This window comes from Anopheles merus, chromosome 3L (assembly GCF_017562075.2).
Source record: "Anopheles merus strain MAF chromosome 3L, AmerM5.1, whole genome shotgun sequence".
Taxonomy (NCBI): domain Eukaryota; kingdom Metazoa; phylum Arthropoda; class Insecta; order Diptera; family Culicidae; genus Anopheles; species Anopheles merus.
The window spans coordinates 23,271,006-23,292,667 of record NC_054085.1 but is presented as its reverse complement, the minus strand read 5'-3'; the positions used below and the strand labels follow the sequence as shown (position 1 = coordinate 23,292,667).

The following is a 21,662-nucleotide window of genomic DNA, read 5'->3' as shown; positions in this document are numbered from 1 at the left end:
GTATCAATGGCTATCTGTAGTACTTTTCACCACAGGGAAGTTAATTTATATGATAATTAACGATTTTTAAAAAGGGGAAAACTTACCTACACTTAGCATACACTTGCAGTGGAAGGTAGGAAAGATAATCGTATTTTAATTATTTCTCCCTCTCATTTTTGCTCGCTTCATATTTCAACAACTGCTCCCATACTCGAGAGTGGAATTAAAAATGTAAATATTTATCTGACGGCTGCAGCAGGTGAAACAGGAGCTGAAGGGAATATGATGAATTAATGTATTTTTGTTTTCTTTGCATGAGTCAATTTTGTGGGCGAAGTTAACGGTACTTAAAATGAAACCCGATCACTTTGGTAGGCTTTTTTTAGCTCTGCTTAACGATGGTGAGTGTAGCTAAAACGGTGAAACTGTTTTTTTAACGTTCCGTAAGCTTTAGAACATCATTCGTACATAAAGGCTTGTGCTGTCTAGTGCGAAAGGTATATTTTTTATATAAAAATTGTAATGTGATCGAACGAGCGTTGACCAAGGTAGTTTTTAAACACTGTTGAGAGAAATTATTTCGTTGACGTAGGCAACAACGGAGCGTTGAATTGCGTACGGTCTGCAAAACAGGAAGTATAAGCTTTTGATTTTGATTTTACTTGGCACTTTTAGCGCTTAGTCGCACAATGACTAAGTTAATATGTGTCATACACTACAGCTGCAAGGATATTATATACCTGTGTCCGTTTGTTTAATATTCACCAAGGGATTTACAGCTGGTCGATGGGCATTGTCCGAGCAGTTATTAAATTCTCACGCTGTGCATCAAGCTCCTCTAGCGCAGAGCGGTGTGAGATTTCTAACTTTCTTAAAGCGGAACAGGGGTTGAAATGAATGATCAAATAGCTCCGACATTCTACTGAAAAGCAAAAGAGAAAGAAAGAGAATTAAAGAACTGGCTCTAGTGTTAGTATTTAGAAGTACATGGTTGAAAGGAAACAATATTTGAAATTTAAAGAAACTTCATCGTGCGGTGGTTTTATTGCAATGTCGTAAAAGTACCAACAAAAGACCTCGATAAACTATAAAATAATTCAACGATTTCAACCTCCTTAAAGGCGTCCAGCTGATGAAGTTATAAAAGGATTCTTGTTTGCAGCATTATTGTTTCGGCTCTAAGGAAACTAACACTTCTGCTCTCACAGGTCCTTCCAGGCTACAAAGATATTCAATCACCATAAATGTAGCCGAATGTACTGCTGAAGGTTCTTAAATTCCTGATACCGCTCACATCGTTAAACTAGTGCTGTTTTCTCACTCAACTGTTCTTCAAGAGCATCGTTTGTTACATTCGTTTTGTAGTAATACCATCAGCATAAACGAAACGAGCGTTAGCTTCTCAAGCAAATCTTAACGAAGGACGTGATGTTTCAAGATATCATACAGACTTTACAGAGCCTTGGCGCCGATTTAGAGCCGTGGAGTAGTTATTTGAGTGGGGTTTAAACTCAAATAATCTCAGCACATTGTTCATTGAGTAAAATTAGATTAAGTTCTTTGTACTTATGCAACGCATAATGCAGTTGCATATTTTTACTATGTACCGTATTGTTGGTTCTAGGCCCGGATTTCACCTAAGAGAATAGAATTGCTAAACTAATGCACCTTAGCATTACAATTAGTAAATTTGACGTTGAAAAAAATCAAAGTAAATAGAAGTGACTTCAGATGCGCTGACAATCTCGATAAGCGTTTGTAAACAATTTAAATCAATTTTAAATCGTCAAGATTTTCAAATTCCATTACAATGATAAATTTCCTCCTTTCAGCATTTCAGAAAGCGAATCATTGTCACTGCTGTTGAAATGACATATTTTTGATGACAGCTGTCAATGTGCAGCCGATGGATACGGACTGATTTCCGTTTCCATTTCCAGTAACAATGTTTTGTTTTGTGTTCGCTTACCTACTTAATGCACGATCCTTGTCACTGTCAGAACACTACCAGAGCACGAAGGGAAACAAACACTTAAACACTTCTTAAATTATGTTCCGGGCGGTGAAGGTTTGCGCCCTAACCGCTTCCCACACTGCCGGAAGTGACACTTTAAGTGAAAGTCATAAAGTTTAGCGACATGATTGTCGCGCCGGAGAAAGGCTCTAGCCATCGCACGACCGTCGCAACTATGGACAGAGCCATGCGAAACAGCTCCTTCCCCATGAAAAATGACCTTTTTCCACCCGCTGCCGCGTGGGACACGTTGAACATCACTGTGAGCGGTGAGCGCAGACGAAAGAACCCGTGAGGGAAAAACAATCAAACCGGAAGTGGATTGATCAAACGAACAAAACATGCGCCCAACTTCTGGGCGCTCCTTTGTTTCCTTGGTGCCTGCTGCGTCCCACCATTTCCCCGGTGGCGCGCACGTCTAAACGCGTTGCTGCACGTCGTAAAGCGTCGGCCATCAACCATCCGCTAAGGCCCCGTGCCGGATCACGTTACACGGCAGAGCATCGTTCGCGCTGGAACGAAAAGTGGTAATAAAAACGTGAAATGGTAATTAAAACCGGGGTTCCGGGGGGGGGGGGCACTTTGGCGACAGTTGCATGCGCTGTCCGCCCCACTGTCGAAAAACCGTTTCAATCTGTCAACCGGACGGAGAAACTTTTCTCCATCGCAACACGCACATGCGACGCCAGCCTTGCGTCGAAGATGGATGACGCAAATGATGGGAAATGCCACTTTGGCACATTGAATTTTCCAACACATTTTCTTATCGACCGTGTTGACCGGGTAGGAATTGTTTATTGTTGCGTTGTTCGATTTGATCGGGGGGGAAGTTTGTGAAATATCCTTCACGTTGCTGGAGGAGCTTTGTTTGCGGCGGTATTTTTGACGGCTTTTCGTAAATCGTTTTTCTTCCCTTGTAACGTACGTTTGGGAAACAACGCTGCTATGTAACCCGTTTTCTAGCCCCGGGTGTACATTTATGGCAACGGTCATTCCACTCGACAATGGAATGTCGATTGGAAAACGAACGGACATTTATTTCACAAATGGGGAGGTTTTTCTTTACTTTTTGTTTGCTGTTCGATCCCAGAAAGCGTTTTGCGTTTGCTAGGTACCATCAGCGAGGCGTAGGGGGTAATAATTTACCGGCGGCTTAAGCAACACCTCAAAGAGCAGGAGTGCACAGTACGAACAATGGCCGCCGGCGTCTAATGTCAACAGGAAGCATTTGGACGACGGTTATTTATGGGTTACGAGATCGGTCGCAAATGGTTGCAGCTTCAGCTTTTTGGATGGTTAGAAACAATGTTTTGCCAAGCGACTGAGTTCGTCTATAAGTTTACCACCAGGCGGTAGATAAATGGATGCCTAGTTCTTATTTTAGCTACCATTTTACTGTTGCTAACCCTGTGGGGTTTGATTTCAAGTTTTCTTAAGCTTGGAGCTTATTGTTTGATGTTTTGGTGATTGATGCGAAGGATATTTTAAGGCTATTATGGCAAAATAATGAACTCAATCAAGTGTTGTTTATCCATTTTTTGTGGATTGGTCTTTTTCAATTGCCAGCATTTAAGGGACCTTTAATTTGCTCTAATATAGATTAACTTTCAAATGATTGCAACATTTGCTGTAAAGTGTTAGAGTAGCGTTATGTGTCGAAAGATATACTGTAACGCCTGTAACTTTTATTCTTACATGTCAGCCTGAATCTATGACAACACCCAGAGCTCGACTAGGCTATGTACGACATCCAAATCAGTTACGCAAAATCAGTTTAAGACACAGATTTTTCTACACATGTACAAGGTATAACAAATGCAGCGGGTTCGTTTGTATGGTGTAATTTAAAAATTCTTCACTCGAAGTCTGGAAGAACAAGGAATCATATAATGAACGCAATTAATATTTCCCTCCGTCCGTCTATCTTAATAGAACTTTTCTTCCAAAATGGCGACCAAATCTTAGACATAATCCTAATGTGAAGTCAGTGCTGCACAATGTCACTGACAATGTCTTGACTGATATGAGTCCATGTCAGCGTCACGTACTCAATTGAGATAATAAGAGGTGATGCTGAAACAGTTGGTGGGACCAATACAAGCTTGGTGACATTTTAGCAAACAACGGTTGATTAGTCACTTTGTCATGACTTTTTTTTGACATGACAGACATGACATGACTGTACTATGTCAGCAATATAGTCATGTCGAATTCCAGTAATAAGTCATGTGATGATCAGAGGTGATACTCAAAAGGTTGATGTGACCATCATATGCTTGGTGACATTTTAGCAACCAACTCTTGGTTAGTCACTTTGTCGTGACATTTTCTATCGGTTACCATCGGGGATAGTCTTAGGAGAAATTCGGGGCGTGCAAGTGGTCTCAACCAAGGTACCCGTTTCGGCTGATATAAGAATCCGCTGAAGTAACATGCTCTTCTTCTTCTTCTTTGGCTCAACAACCGATGCCGGTCAAGGCCTGCCAACCCACTTGTGGGGTTGGCTTTCAGTTACTTATTGATTTCCCCCATAGCAGGATAGTCAGTCCTACGTATGGCGGCACGGTCTATTTGGGGCTTGAACCCATGACGGGCATGTTGTTAAGTCGTACGAGTTGACGACTGTACCATGAGACCGGCTATAACATGAACAGAAGTAACATGCATTTTGTAAAATTAGTTGATCCCGACTCACTTATCAAATTTCATCCCGATCGGACCACACATTCTCGAGATATGCAATTCTAATGTTTCTTAGCACGGTCCCAAACTCCTTTAGAGTTTATTAACCCCGATTTGGACGATCGATCTCTGAAATTAAAGGCCGTGGGGCTGCGGATATTATAAATCTAACAGGGAGAGGTCATCAGCACAACATGATCAACCGTGAGTGTGCCTCAAAGTGTCAAGAAAAAGAGATTGGACGTCATATAACATTCATCATAATGATCTGTTATCCATTTTGAGTTACCAGAAAAATATGCTATGAACATACGTAAACTAAAATCGAGTCACCAGACGAAACAAACGGACAAACCTCTATCGATCAAATCTTCTAGCAAGTTCTAGACCCAAATATGCATTGCACTAGACCTTATAATTTATGCAGCAAATGTCTTTTATGACGGAATACGTGTGATTGAACACTAGCTTGGTGTTACATTATACCCAGTGCTTGGGTGGTCACGGTGGCAGTCTCGTTTGCCATGCGTCCCGTAGGTGTTGCAGAGCTTTTGCTCCTAGAGATATGGATAACAAACGCATATGCTGTGTGGTTTGACAGTTTGTTCAAATGCAACAGACGGGTGTGCAGCTGGTTTTGCGATCAAAATCTACCGTTCGTAGAGCGTACCACGAGTGGTGCCTTCGAGACCGAGTTTCTAACGTCCATAGTGCACCAGCCGTTGAAAAATCAGCAGCACACGATCTTTACGATCGCAGGTGCACAGGCTGTTTGCAGTTGTCGCTGCAGTGTGCCGGAAAGCAACACTCATCAGCCAGTTCAACACCGAAAGGGCAAAAAAGTCGCGTGCTACTATTGAACTTACGCTGTGAGCATTTTATCGCAACGTACGAGGCACACTATGAGGAATCGAGCAATTGTTACGAGATCTATATACACGAAATGGCGCATATATTCTTGAGAAGAAAGTCAATCTGCCAGGTACCGTATGCCAAACACTATCGCATAGAGAGTGATGGGAAACACTTTCTGTTAGTTTCCAAATGCCTGAATGTGGTGCGCGAGCATAAGCTTGGCAGCGTTGCGTACTGGTTGTTTGTGAACAAGGGAAACACACCGGAACAGAATCGACGGATCATCCGGCAGCTGCCATTGCCAGAAGCGGTCACTAATCAGATGTACGAACGGAGTGCTGGCAACGATAGCACAAGCAAAGTGGCCTGCCGGTGTTACCTCTTTGAAAGATACATTCGTGCAATCAAGCGATGTAATAAGCCATTTTTAGGTGCTATAGGGTATCGAGAAAATGTCCGCCAGTTTCGAACCCCCAAAGTAAAGGGAGCTAAGATAGCTAGTACACGTGGTTTCGTTGCAATTTCGAAGGAAGAAGCGCTGTTAGCGTTGCTGCTATTGTTTTCTTCAAGTACTTTTGGTGTATTGTTTTGTGTTGTATATTTACACTATCGTCGTTACATGGAGGAACTGCTGTAAGCATCAGAAGCATGATACGGGCTTGTTTGCGTTATGTGTCAAGACTTCAGATCTACTCAAACCTACTGGTGTTGAAGCTGGTACCTTACTCGATATAAATCACCATGGAATAAAATATAAAATATATAATAAATCATTATTTTCGCATATTGGGAAGAAACAGAAATTTCTCCAAATTCTTCTCCGGGCGTCTCAAATTATTTGATCAGGCAACAAGTGGGAAGGTGTCATTTACCGTTGAGATGACCCGAGTTGGCCCATCATAACTGGGTCCTCTGTCCAGCTGTTCACTTATAGTATCTTCAGAATGTCCAATGATCCATGTTTATCCATAAGGATCCATAAGAACTTGCTTGTTGTCTATTTGACCTATTTGCACTAGACGACTTGCTGGGAGGTTCTAATTCCATGCACAAAACACAAGGAAGCATGTCAGGCCAAGGTAATTATTCCAAAGTGTTTTATATCAAATTATAATGTATCGTATGGAACGGTGTAAGGTCCATCAGTTTCCCTTCTTATTACTTACTTACTCATCAGGCTCTACAACCGCTTTGCGGTCTGGGCCTGCCTCAGGAGTGTCCGAAATCGCTCACGGTCTCGCGCCTTCGTCTGCCATTCATTTCTTATTAGATCTCGTAATTTATGCATTGATACGCTGTGATGACACCTTTCAAGGAATCAATCTTTTGCTGGTTCCCTACATTCATTACGCCCCCATCAAACGGGGTACGAACTATATATACCCAGAACTAAATGATTAGCTCCTGGAAGTAGTAGAGGTACGTTTGCTGTTTAACGGGTGTACTAAAATCATGAACTTGACTATCGTTCTGTATCTTTTGTGTGTAATGATGGGCATATCGCACGTATACCCCCAGTGGTTTGAGAGCCCTTTTACATGCAACCGTAGGGATTGCAATTGGTTTTGCGATCAAAATTTACCGTTGGTGAACCGCACCTCGCAAGGGGCCTTCGACACGGAGTTTCTATCACCGCTACTCTTCCAAACGTACAACTCTAAGTACAGCAAGCAATACACGATTTTTTCCATTGGAATCGTCGACCCTGACTGTTTGGAGCTATCAGTGCACTGTTCGGCCGAAGACTCCCCGTCACCAGCGAAGATCGGTTCCGCGAAAAAGCGTATACTACAGCTCAACTTTCGCTGTGGTCACTTTATTGCGACGCATGAGGCCCGTTTCGCAGAGTCGAACCAATGTTACCAATTTGGTCTGGACCAAATGCCACACTTCATGTGGTCGCTGAACCGGCGCTGCAAGATACCACTGGAACGAAACTACCGGTTAGACGGCGATGGTCATCAGTTTCTGTTGATTTCCCAGTGTCTGAGTGTGGTGCGAGAGCAAAAGGTTGGAAACGGTGCGTACTGGTTGTTTGTGAACAAGCGCAACACGCCGGAACAGAACGGAAAGATCATTCGCCAGCTCCCATTGCCGAAAGCGATTATGAATCAATGGTATGAGCAGAATAGTAACACAAGCAGTAAGGACGCTTGCCGCTGTGACCGGTTTGAACACCACATTCGGGCAATCTAGCGTTGCAATATGCCATTTATAGCAGCTACTGCAGATCGGGATTATAAGCACCAGGCATCACATTTAAATTTAGAGGAGCAGGAGCAATCGGACATAGTTGACGACTACGTTGCGGTATTGAAGGAAGGCATGATGTTTGCTATTGTACTTTTGATTGTTTCTAGTACGTTTGGCGTACTGATTTGTGCTATACATCTATATATTCATCCTTACACGGAGGAGCTTCTGTAGGCATTACAGGGTTTCCCACGATTTATTGGTCAGTTCCCATGATTTTTTGGTGCGTTCCCACGATTTTTTGGTCGTATCCCATAGATTTTTGGTTCGTTCCCATAATTTATTGGTATTTTCCGATTGGATATCAATACAATTGGACCAAAAAATTCTGGGAAACGACCAAAAAATCGTGGGAACGCATCAACAAAATATGGGAACCCACCAAAAATTGATGGGAACCGACCAATAAATCGTGGGAAACCCTGTATATATTTAATGTTTCTATCCTAATCTGTTATAGTTAAGGATCCGTGTGTTGCGATATGATGTCATAACAAAACAAGATACGTGTTTATATTCCCAAGGGTTTCGAAAATATACCTACCACTGCAAAATCTATGTATGAAATTTTTGAATGTTTTGAAGAACAGGAATTTTGATATGATTTAGTATTGTTGGAGCAACTCCATGATTCGAGCAGTTTTTATGCGAGCGGAAAAATCTGATTTATATTATTGTTGGTAGACACATCTCTAGCGATCTTAAATTAATGAAAAGGGGTAGAAATGGCTTTTTCGCTCTCTTTATCTTAGGCAAAACGATCATCACCCGGAGTACAATTGACAAACGATCATTACCCGGAAAACAATAGAGCCAGCGACCTCGCATGAAAGCAGCTTGCGAGGGCTAGCGGTTCCCAAGAGACATTTGTTCTAAATTTTCAACCATGATCTGCTCGAATGGTACTCGAAATACCAAAAAATGTGGATTTGTGTGTGATAAACCGTGTAGAAAGTATTAAAATTTCGTTTGTGCGTGGGAATGACCTTCCTCTATTGGATGAAGATGGCGTCCAATTCGTTTTAGATTAATTTGTTTTAATATTTGGCGAAAAAAGAAGGTATATTTCGTAGGGCCTTATTTGGTGAAAATGCAATTTTTTTGTATAAAATGAGTATGCGACAAGTAAAAAAAATTGGAAACATTATTTCCCAAAAGATAGAGAAGAAAGCATTAAAAAAAAACACCTCTCAGTCAAATTTAAACGGCTTGTTCTAAAAGTCCCTTAAACTGGTGCAGTTTAAGGGTAATTTAAGGTGCCAGTTTGAGGGAAATAGCTTGAATCCCCGATTTTAGAACTCGAAAATATCAATTGGGTTATAATTATAACTTCTTGTGAACAGTTATGACAGCACAAATTATAGCTTACTAAAGACCTGAAAATTGTACGATATGTATGGGAATAAGCTTTTCTTTTTCAAACATAATTTCTTTCACATAAATAAACACTAAACTAAACTAAACAAAACTAATAAGCTCTTCTTTTATAAATATAAATGCTTTCACGAACCACGTCTGTTAACGCCACGGAACACAAGTTGGAGACCGCGGACCACAGGTTGGAGACCACTGGTCTATGCTATACAAAGGCTCGTAGTTGTGTCACGCATTAACCAAGAATATCAATGTAGTAGTTGTAAAGGGTGAAACAGTTTCCACATCTTTCTCCATTAACGTTCGATGGCTCGTTTTACGTTCGATGGGGCGGTTAGGGGTTATATTTTACCACCATTAGAGCTCGTAACTTATGCAGTAATGCGCTTTGATGCAACTATTCCCAGTAATAGCCCCATTCGCCTACACTGACCAGAGTATCAAATATTGTTTGAAATCCATTAGCGAATGGTGTGTCTTTGCTAAAAGCAACCATTGGAAAGTAATTTTTCGCTAAACACCGTGCCTACCGATTCTTTAAAACGTCTATTTTTTACCATGAACCCGGCTAGCCTTACGCTGCTACTACTCACTGTGATGCCGGTTTCTTATACATACACAGTGTCGTCTGACAACCTGTTCAAATGCGATGCGGCAGTTCGAAACTGTCGCTGGTTCTGTGATCCGTCCATCTCAACGGCCAACCGGACCTTTGATCGAGCTGTGAGAACCGAGTACTTCACTTCGCTAGTGCTTCAACCGCTGGAACAAAAAATCGGTGGGCGACACTCGATATTTGCGATCGGAGGCATTGAGCCGCACTGTTTAGAACTTTCGATCCAGTGTACGGCACCTCGCCGCGCACCAAATGCATCCCTCACGGCGCATGCAGCATATGCAAAATCGAGTGTACTGCAGATTCACATTCGCTGCGATCACTTTATCGCTTCTTACACTGCCTGGTATAAGGATTTGGATAGTTGCTACGACATTTTTCTCGACCAAATAGAGCATCACATGTGGAATAGCAAGGTAACGTGCAAGATGCCCTTCTCCCGCAACTATCGACTGGAGGGCGATGGTCATCAGTATGTGACAGTGGTGTTGTGCGTAAACTCTATCTCGGAGCGCAAATTCGGCAAACCGGCGTACTGGTTGTTTGTAAACAAGCGCAATACGCCGGAACAGAACCGGAGCATCATGCAGAAGCTTGCCTTGCCGGGTGGATCTGTCTATCAGCCGTACGAGCAGAGTGCTAATGCAAGCGGAAAACAAGGCATGTGCAGGTGTGATTTGTTCGAGCGCTATATACGCAAGGTGAGGAGCTGCAAACTACCGTTCGACACCACCGTAACTGCAACACGCAACGAACATCAGCTTATAAAGCCGAACGAAACGCAGACACATGCACAGCAGGGTGGCATGGTAAGCACTGTTTCTCTGGAGTGGATACCGTCATATGCGCTCATGCTGATTGCTTCGGCAGCTCTTGGCATGCTATTCTGTGCTGTATTGCTGCATTTTAAAGAATACACGGAGGTATTGATTTAAGATTCATGAAAGTATCCGAAGTATCTTTGCAAAAATAGTTACAACAGCTACTTTAATGACTAAGGCTTCTTTAGAAAATAATCATACAAATCAAGTTCCTGGTACTTTGTAAAACTCAGCATTAAAAGCTTGCAATGCTAAATAATCAATAAAATCATCGTTCCTTGCTAGTATCGTAAAAGAACGCAAATTCAAAGAAATACATTTTATTCAAATATCATATACAAAATGGGAGAAAATAAGCATCCTCACCGGATGTCTATTATATTGATGAGTCGGTATTTATGAGGCCGGCCGTAACCAATCTCCATATCGGATTCGAAATTCTTCCCTTGCCTAAGCGCCTAAAGATATGCAACATGCAAACTTATTTCAATTTTCATCATTTTGCATATAGTAGGCTAACAAAATCAACAGTACAAATGCCTGACGATATGCAATATGCCTTGCTTAACTTGATTATTACCCTTTCAACTATTTAATGGTACGATTTCTTCAAACTAAATTTTATTCCTAAAGAATTGTTTATTAAAAACTATCGCTTCTACAACGTTTGTAATTGGGGAAAAAATATACGTCTTCCTACACGTATTCACTCTGCCATTCGAATAAAACGCTAGCAGCAATACCTTAGGTCTTCATTTGCTTCCCCCGAAACATTCCCAATCCCATCGAGCGTATGGTGCGTTATTGTTTCATGCATCATTAAACGCTTAATTTCCTCCATATTGTCGCAACGGTTTTCACAGAATGGCTCAAAGACAAATTACAGTGGATAGGTAAAATCAGTCACATCCATCACCTCCAACTATGTGGCCGATGAGCCTGGCACGGCTGCTTCTCTTTCTCATTTGGATCATCCGTGCACACGCGTTGGACGAAGGTGGGATTGGAAATTGTGTCAATGTATCATCGAGCTGCCGCTGGTTTTGCGACGAGAAGCTACCATTGCTCAACAGATCGTCGGGCGGTGCGCTGGAAACCGATTATCTCACCTCACTGCGCTATAAACCGCTGCAGGACAAGTACAACAAGCGGCACACGATATTCGTCATCCCGGGAGTGGAGCCGCACTGTGTCGAGCTTTCGGTGCGCTGTGGAATGAACAGCTATCGCTATTTCAATGCGAGTGCTTCGCCATTGAAACGCATCAAGTACTATCAAACAGTTCAGCTAAGGTTTCGCTGCGATCACGTGGTCGTACAGTACGTGATGTATTACGTATCGCCGAAAGATTGTTATATGGTGGCGCTGGATCAGATGCGGCACCGATCTAGAGGGCCGCTTATGCGTACCTGCACCGTCGGGGAAACACGCCACTACCGGGTGCTGGGTGACGGACGCCACTATCTACTACTGCTGTACTGCTTCAAACACGTGCTCGGGTGCATGCTGGGAGAGTATGCGTACTGGTTGTTCGTCAACAAGCGCAACACAGTGCAACAAAACTTTCAGATTATGCAGCAGCTTTCGCTCCCCAACGAAGTCGTCCATGGTTCCGGCGAGACCGGCGCTAAACTGCACTGTAGGTGCGATATCTATGAGCGCTACATTCAGGAGATCAAAAGCTGCCACCGACCATTTCTGCTGCCGACGCTCGAGCAGGAGTCACCGAAGGCGAACAGTACCGTGCCGGAAATTGCTGTCAAGATACGGCCCCCCTCGAGCGGAAAGGAGAGCGAAGAGCTATGCTGGTTACTGATCAAATGTGGGCTAGTTTCGTTGACGTTTGGGGTGATATCGTATGTGATGCACATGCAGCTCAAACAGCGCATCGAAGAGCAGCTGAGCGAGGGCAGTGATACTGGGAAGCCAGACACGATCAAGATTAAGTTTATTAAGGTACAGGAAAGCGTCGAATCGAATTCGTCTGGAGATACAATGTGACTGTGAGTTCGATTCGATGGAATTTATGAATGTGGGTATCTCTTGCTTGGTTGCTTGCGTACTATCAAAGTTTATTTTTGATTGTTGTTTTTTTAAGTTAGTTGCCAAATAAATATGCATTAAATAGAACCAAACGGGTCCCAAAGTGCTTTGAATAGAATTACCCCTAGAGGAAGATGTCTTACCCTTCACTTACACTTTTTGATAAATTATCAATTTCTCTGACCGACTTTAGCGTTTTCCAAGTAAGTGAAAATTGATTCAGAATAGCATAACTATATGATATAAATGCGGGCGACGTTGCTTTAAACTTCCTTTTTTGAAGAATTGATAATACATGGTTTCTTACGCAACATGATACCCCTCTCCTCATAAAAATCATATCGTTGGACGCTACTTCCACTCTTCCTTTAGAGCAATACGTCATTTACAGGGTTTGCCATGATTTATTGGTCAGTTGCCATGATTTTTTGGTGCGTTCCCACGATTTTTATCGTATCCCATAGATTTTTGGTTCGTTTTCATGATTTATTGGTATCTTCCGATTGGATATCAATACAATTGGACCAAAAAATTCTGGGAAACGGGCAAAAACTCGTGAGAACGCACCAAAAACTCGTGGGAACGCACCAAAAACTTATGGGAATCAACCAAAAATTGATGGGAACCAACCAATAAATCGTGGGAAACCCTGTATGCATAGATCAAGGGTTGTAAGTAAGGGTATGTATTAACAATTGCATACATTACGGCGAATAATCTCTCTCCTGAAAGCGTTCATCACTCGCGTATGACGTTAAAAGCCCTTTAATCCTATTTTAAGCATGAACATATGCACTACTAATGGTTCACTACATTAAAAGGCTATGCTCTGGAGCTGTTTTTAGAATCCTTTCCTCGCATTGCTCCAACAGCAAGAACAGAGTTAATGGATTTGTGCATTAAATGTATGAATCGCTCAATTAATTCTACCTACAGTGGTACTAGCGATTAGCATTGAAGATTATCGGTAAACCTGTATGTGTATCAAGTAACACGGTGCAGCACTGCTAGTGATAAAACTCCTCGCTTTTCGATAGTGGCAAAACTAGACAAGATTGGAAGCGTTGCGGGAACGCAAGAATTTCATTACCTGCGAACTTGAAGTTGAAGCGAGGCAGCATCTTGAGCAGTACCAGTACTTATTGAATTTAGCAATCTCGCTCGTCTTTGTTTTGTTCGCTGACGCACGCAAATGAAATCGTTATGCTTATAACGTCTTTCACCTTGTTGTTTCGCTTTCCACAGACATCACTCCAAGGTACGCTCGCTGATGTCGTCTACCGTAGTGTAAGCTTGTCGCATAATCAAACATCGGGCAAGCAGCTGCTTGCGTGAACCACCAAGATGTTGGAACAAGGTACACTCACCACCGTCAACGAATCCACGCCCGGCGACACGCTGGTCGACAGTGAGGTGTACGGCAGTGTGGTGTACGGGGAAGAGTCCTACACCTCGCTACCGTCGGCACCATCCTCCCTGCCGCACCAGCCGGACCAGATGCCCTTGAGCGAGTTCGAACTGCTCGAAGCGCTGCTCAACTCGTCCGCGGGCGGACCGATGGGCAGCTTCTGGAACGCGTCCGCCACCGAAACGCCCTACACACCGTACGAGCTGCGGCCCGAGACGTACATCGTGCCGATACTGTTCGCTGCCATCTTTATCATCGGCGTGCTCGGCAATGGGACGCTTATAATCGTGTTCCTCAGGCACCGGGCAATGCGCAACGTTCCCAACACGTAAGTACCGGTTTGATTTTAATCATGCATTCCTGGTGTGTTGTCTTAGGTTTGGAAGGTAGCGATGAATTAGGATGTATTCTTCACGAGTTATTAATTTGCACAGACTTGAAAGCTTCTGAGTAATGTATGGCTTTCGGGAATTAATTGATGATGAAAGATTGATTCAATCATAGTTTGATCACTTAAAGACACTACAAACAATAATGATTTCTTTTCTATGAACTGTTGAACTTGTTTGTAACACTCATAACGTGTAGGAGTCACATGGACATAAAGCAGTCACATGGACTTTTAAAGTCAGCATGCTCTTGTTCCATAAGTATAACAATCATGAATTGAGTTCATGTTTTCTAAGTCTGGGACACTGATTCTGTGCAGGTTTTCATTCAATGTAAATGTTCGAATTTAAATACCAAGCGCAAAATTTGTTTGGCCTTTGCTCGTATACACCATCCATCCTTTCTCCGTTGACCTGATCACCCGATATCACCAGTGCCTGCAACACCATGTAGCTCGCTTTTGTGTCACATTTAATTAAAGGTCACCAGCCACACTGAAGCATTCATTGGATAGTTGCCAAAAGCGCTCCTTCATGTCGTTCTACCATCACACGGACGGACTGTGTAGCGTGCCAAGGGTTCGGAGGGTTCGACAGTGTAAAACCGGTTACGGGAGAAACAATATCCCGCGCAAACGTTGCAAATGTTCGTACGAAAGTGTCATCGATGGTGCTAATGGGGGCCGAAAATGGGACAGCAAGCGTTCCATGCTTAATTATCCGCTGTTCGGTGAAACTTTGGATTTCAAGTGGAATGCCAACCAGCTTCGGTGCGCATTTGAATGGAGCCGAAGTGCATGGAGGTGGTTCGGTGTTGCGAGTGAAATTTTCCTCTAATGGCTATGCTTTTTTTTTACACAGGATTGAAGTGATGACTTTTTGTGTCATTATTTCAAGAATCATTATAATGAAAATTTGATGTTCATATTCCACGAGCTAAAGTTTTATAGCACCGTGTCGAAGCGCCTACATGTATGCAATCTGCATGAACTGTTTATTAAAGTTAGCCTTCATAGAACATTGTAACTTGCCTGTATGAAGTATTGCTATGTGTTAGGCGTTTCTTTCTTAAAAAAAAGACAAAAAATCAAGTCCAATCAACCAAAACATCAACGCAAAGGCGTTTCCTCGAACATTCGATTAATCTTGTAAACGATTCGAGTACACAGCATTGAGTGGGAATGTTAAACATTTCACCCAAATCCATAGAGCATCCCGGGACGCAAAATTACTTGTCACCGTACCGAAGCATCGGAAAATCGTTCCAAGAAATTAGGCAACGCTTCCATAGAACTTCCAACGCCGCTGTCTGTCACCGAACGCCTCTCACCCGTCGTCCATTCGTTGTGTAGAGAACGCCGTACCGTAGCAATTACTGCATTTCGCGCCTTTATTATCAGGAAGCGCGCCATGATAAACTTTCTGACAGGTCAATGAAGCCTATAAATATGAACTTTGCTTTGCGCGTCATTTTACTTCCCGCGAAGCAGTGTTCGGATTTTTTTCCTGCCTTGCGTCCATGCGCGATGTCGCTTCGAAAGTGCCATCAGTGCCTGGGAAGAAGCGAAGATGCTGAAAGGCTGAGGGGGCAGTGGGTATGGTGCAAGGAATAGCATCATCCCGTGCTGAAGCACCCATAAATCAAGCACTTCTGCAAGGACATATTTTTGGGAATTATGGCCAGGTTGGTCCATCACAAAGTCATATTAAAGTGAAAAAGAATGTTAGGCTTGTTGGTGGTGTTTTCACAGATCGATATGGTCATATCATCCGCCTCTAGGAGAGATGGACTCTCGTATCGGTTCCCTTTCATGAGGAATATAAGCAATAATTTTGCTATTTTTAAGAATGCAGAGTGTAGATTTTGAAATCAGATCAGTATCTTCCTAGAAAGTTTAACATGCTGACCTTCCAATTATTGGAAACTAAACACGTTCTATTTGTGTAATATTTTCCTCGATTTTTCGGACGCATTGGCTAGTTTGCCTGGAAGCGTGATACACTTTCACAACGACCCATATGCGTAACCTTGAATGCTATTAGATCGACCCACTGGTGAAAGGCCTTTTATTCGTAGGAAATATCGTCGGATGCTATTCTGCTGTATTCTTGTTCACGATTACAATTCCCATTCGGGCGACAAGCAACCAGGCAAAACGCCAAGGAAACCAGTCAGCCGAGCTTACCTCACGGTAGTCGCACAATCGAAATGAATGTGCTCTGTGGTGCCTTATCCGTTAGGCGTGGTCGATGGCTGGGTTTTCCCGTTAGTGGTGGCGACCGTTTCGAATAAACAAGCACGATAAATGCAATTTACGGTATCCTGCCCGCGCTTGTTCCGCCGTCTCATCTCGCCCTGTCGTTGGCGCTCTCTTCGAATTGGCGTTCATTTTTTTAATGCAGGGATTAGTGTTGTATTACAGCGTTCTGTTGCGTGCTTGTTGGTTGCAACAACAAAAAGTTGATAGCTCTCTGCAAAGTATTATTATTTCGCTTCGTTTCGCTCTTTGCCGTACCACGATACGTTGGAGCGAACAATAAAATTACAGCAGTGAAACAAAAGAGCAGAAACCACATCACAACGTTTATCCATTTAGTGCACCCGTGAACACACGTGAACGGACTGACAGAGTTTATGGACTAATGAGCGTGGCGGTAAGCCGCTGCATGCGCGGGCGGTACGACCGGATGAGAAGTTGTACCCGGAATGGGTGGAAAAGGTTTTCCGTCACCTTTTCGCTCGCCACATTTATTTACTGCGTGATCTAATGTGTGTGTGTGTGTTTGAGTGTATACTTGCATTTGCGATGGTGATGTTATTTATGGTTAACTGGGTGAGAAAAACAAGTTGTTTTCCTTTTCGGTGTAACGGTGCAAGGCTTGATACATAGAAAATCACCTTTATAAAGAGCTTAATGTGGGTTGAAAGTATTCAAGCAAGCTCAAAATGTACTAAAAGCATAAACATTACATACAATTATCTAAAATTATTTCAATCAGGAATTGAACATAACTGTTAATGAAAAAATAACAATAGAATCGACATATTCTTCCATCTAAATTTTCCATTAGCGCCTAAATGTATACAATACATGAAAGCATGTTGCAGTAAAAGGAATCATACAATTTTGATTAGACATTAAACATTATTTTAACTGCGTTACGATAATCAAGAAAAGTCCATCTAGCTTATGTAATGCTTTGATTTATAAAGCTTTGAAGAAACGTTTATAAAACGTTTGTCTGGTGCATTCCGTCGTGCTAGTAGAAAAAAACGTTAATCAAATGCAAGTGCATCGCTAGGAACTACATGAAGCAAATAAAAACTATTTCATTTCGCCGTCCACGACATAGGGCTTTCCGGTGAACCAGTTTCCGGTCACGGTATGACTCTAGCTCGTAATTCCATCAATTATTAGCCTCACCATAGTCAAACGTGTATCGTGACCCGTACAACTTACCAGACCGGCATCGGTTTTTGCTGTTTCCTCTTTTCCCCCCCAGCACAACAAGGCAAACCGAATGCTCCACCAGCACACCGTAATGTTGTAAGTGGAATGTGGTATCCGTGTCACGTAATATCGAAGCACGAGCAGTATTTGCTCTTTGGCGTTTGGCGTATTTTCTTACAGTGCCCTTCTGCTAAGTGCAACCCAATTCGACGTCCACACATTCCAACGGCAACTGTACTGTTTGCACTAAATTAATTAACTACCATGATGCGCCGCCCGGATGCTTGCCGTGTTGCCGTTCCTTTGTACAAACTGTTTTTTTTTTTTTTGTAATATTGTTCTGTGTACTCTTTTTGCCTGCAGCTACATCCTATCGCTGGCCTTAGCCGACCTGTTGCTGATCGTAACGACCGTGCCGTTTACGTCCATCATCTACACGCTCGACTCGTGGCCGTGGGGCAGCCTGCTCTGCACGTCGTCCGAGTTCATCAAGGACGTGTCGATCGGCGTGTCCGTGTTCACGCTCGTAGCCCTGTCCGGCGATCGGTTTTTTGCCATCGTCGATCCGCTCCGGAAGTTTCACGCACACGGTAAGATTCGCTGCAAGAATTTGCTGTTCCGTTGATGATTTTTGATAAAGTTCTGCTGTTTAATCAGCGTAGTTTTGATTGCCGGGCCTGCAGCACATGCAGGTGGTAATGTAAAAGGAATGTAAAAACTTTCCACTAGGTCCGTGATTTCCAAGCACACACACACACACATACACATGTTTTTTTTCATCACGTATACCTTATAACACTGAGTGCGCTACAAAACTGAAGCAAAAACGCTATACTTCGTTTCACTTGCATCTTCTCATCCTAGTGCTGGAGGAAATCATTTCATTACCTTTTTCCGCTCGCTACACACTCACACACACTACACACACACGGGCACACATGTCTTGTCGTACCGGTTCGGGCCGCACACGCACACACACTCATTGCAGTAGATCCTTTTCTAGGTGGGGGACGGCGTGCCACACGGATGACCATCACGACGGCGGTATTAATTTGGCTGCTGGCCATCGCGTTCGCCGTACCGGCCATCGTTGGATCACACATCAAGGTAGGATCACTGGCGAAAGTCACGATAGAAACACACGTTTCTCATTGTAACGTTGGCTTATGTTGTGTAAAGTATGCACAAGATTGGAAAATATAATGGATAGGGGGGAAAACGGTACCAAATTAGCACTAATGACAGTCGCTGTTAGTGCTGCTGTTGGTAGTAGTTGCTAGAGAGGTTATGCATTAATTTGCTAATGCATGAGAAAATGTAATTTATCTATACAAGTATAAAGTACAATTTAATTTACGTACAAAGTAATATTTAAATCATTCGATAAAGTAACGCAGATTGCAATGAAAACATAATGCTAAAACTATCATTTTCCCTTTTCATTTTATTAGCGCCTAAATGCATGCAAAGTTTGTGGTTCCTTGTTGATTTGTGCTATTTACTACCATAAATTGGTATTCAATAATCAATAGCACAAATATACAGTATACATTTAGGCGCTTTTATTTAATGCAATACATCGTTCTAGATTTTATGAAAAGAAGATTAATGTAATTTGTTCTGAAAATATTATTCGTTAAAAAAAATTATTTATAAAAAAAAGTCTTAAAATTCAGTACATTAACTGGTAGCACAATAAGCTCGTAATGAAAAATCGAAACATTCTTACTGATTTATTTGATAAACAAAACATAAGCGCCAATTTATGTCCTTAAACATAAGCCAACATACTCGCTTTTGTTTTGAGTAGAAATACTTTTATTTAAGAACGTCTGCATACTTACCAGTACAAGTGTGCCTGCGGCATTCGGCCACAATGACGTCCTTTCAAACACTCCCTTTTTCCAGACCGTCGTCGTCAACAAGGACGTGTCGTTTTACTTCTGCTATCCATTTCCGGACGAGTGGGGCTCCCAGTACGCCCGGGGGATGGTGCTGGGCAAGTTTCTCGTCTACTACGCCGTGCCGCTGTTCATAATTGGTATCTTCTACGCACTGATAGCGCGGCATCTCATCCACAGCGCCAAACACGTACCGGGCGAGATGCAGGGCACCGTGCGACAGGTAAGTGCAGTCCGTGCCGTACCGAACGTGGCGCCCGTTTGCTGCCCTTTCTTCTTCTCGTGCGCGTATGGTGAATGAAAGACGAGGCAGTCTCTGGTGTACATGGATACAGTAATGTGGTATAGAAAATGGTATGCCAGTGATAGAAAATGGATAGTGAACGGGAGAATCCTGCACACTGAAAATGGCTGGCTTTAGTTGCACGAACGCACTAGCCCATGATGTGCTGGTGTGGAAAAATGTGTTGCATAGAAAATGAAAACTAAACATCCTTCCGACGCACTGATCATCCTTCTAGCGTTGGTTCGAGTTGTGAAGTGTAAATTTTATTGCCAAGCTTGAACAATATTTTCTCTGCACTTTTTTTTTATTTCCTTCAACAAAGTAGCTTCCCGCAAGCATAGACCCACTACTTCTCAAACAGTTGCTAGCAGGATCAAGTTATCCGAGTTGCTACGAACGGCGCTGCTGCAAAGTCAATGGAAAGTGCACTGATTATGCAAAGCTTTCTTTGTGTTATGTTGTCCTTTAATAAAGCCACGGTCAATGTCTCTACCGTGGCAGAAATCTGATTGTACAGTTTGTGTACCTTTTTTCCACCATTCGCCCCGCATGGCATTGCATTGCGCTGGGGTGGGAAAACTTTTGTTATTTGTGTTGCGCTTAAACCTGCGGTTCAGTGACTAGTCGGGTAGGTAAGCAAAAGTTACCATGGGCACTTATTTTATCTTGCGAGCGCATCGCAATGCTATTTACAGTTTCAATTTGAATTACTTTTCATTTTACGCAAAAGTAAAGCTTGAACCCTGAGCGAAAAAAAAATAGCAGTTTCACATGTTATCATGCTTGGCTGTTATTTTACTTTTTGGCAAATAAATCACACCATTGATTCTCGCTGAAAATCATAACATTTTTGATCGATTTTGTTTTAATGTCCTGTTTTAAAACGTAACTGCTGCCTTTCATTCACCCTACATTCAAGTGCTGCCACGTAAGCCCGAGGATATTACACGGCAAACGCGAACCGTGAAATGTGGTAACTGCTTTCAATGCTTTTATGGATTTTTGTAGCCAGATTATGGGCGCCATATCAAGCCCGGGAGTGAAAGCTGATTGTAAAACCCTCTCCGCAACAGCGGGTGTAAGCTTTCAATGGCGGGGTGCAGAGAAATGGTTGCATTTCAGGTAGCCCGGTAGCAATGGCATAATGCTTCAAGTGTGTGGAACATTGCGCACCAAGCAACAGACAACAACTTTCCCCCGTTATCGGTGGAAACAGTATAAAACGATAACAGGTGCTGTAAAAGTTGCGATTATAATCGGATGAACTCTTGCGATGAAACTGCACACTGTCAAAAGCAGCGTCATATTGAGCGGATTTAAAAACTGAAGGGCTTTTGTTGCGTGTTGCATACCTTTAGGCGTTTTTTGTCTCATTTGCTGGTGAGGTGTAGTACGTCAAGTCCACAAAGTAGTAACTTTTTTTTTCATATGTCACCTAAAGTGAGCCCAAATCATTTTCAAACGGGGAACATTTGTTAAAACTTTTTTACAAAGTAAACCTATTAAAAACCCAGATAAGACGTTCATTTTAAGAATAACCTTCATCACTAAATCAAAGTCAATAAAGCGGCACACTCGGGTGTAAA

At 42.6% G+C, this 21,662-nt stretch overlaps 1 protein-coding gene across 1 annotated transcript in view; it reads left to right on the top strand.

The window, feature by feature from the left end:
- LOC121598780 (neuropeptide CCHamide-1 receptor-like) overlaps positions 1–21,662 on the top strand; it is a 56,237-nt gene that overhangs the window by 19,480 nt on the left and 15,095 nt on the right. The window contains exons 2-5 of the mRNA XM_041926058.1: positions 13,886–14,376; positions 18,253–18,479; positions 18,893–18,996; positions 19,798–20,013. Of these exons, the coding sequence (XP_041781992.1) occupies positions 13,985–14,376; positions 18,253–18,479; positions 18,893–18,996; positions 19,798–20,013 (939 nt within the window). The 5' untranslated portion in view covers positions 13,886–13,984. The remainder of the gene's footprint in view (positions 1–13,885; positions 14,377–18,252; positions 18,480–18,892; positions 18,997–19,797; positions 20,014–21,662) is intronic.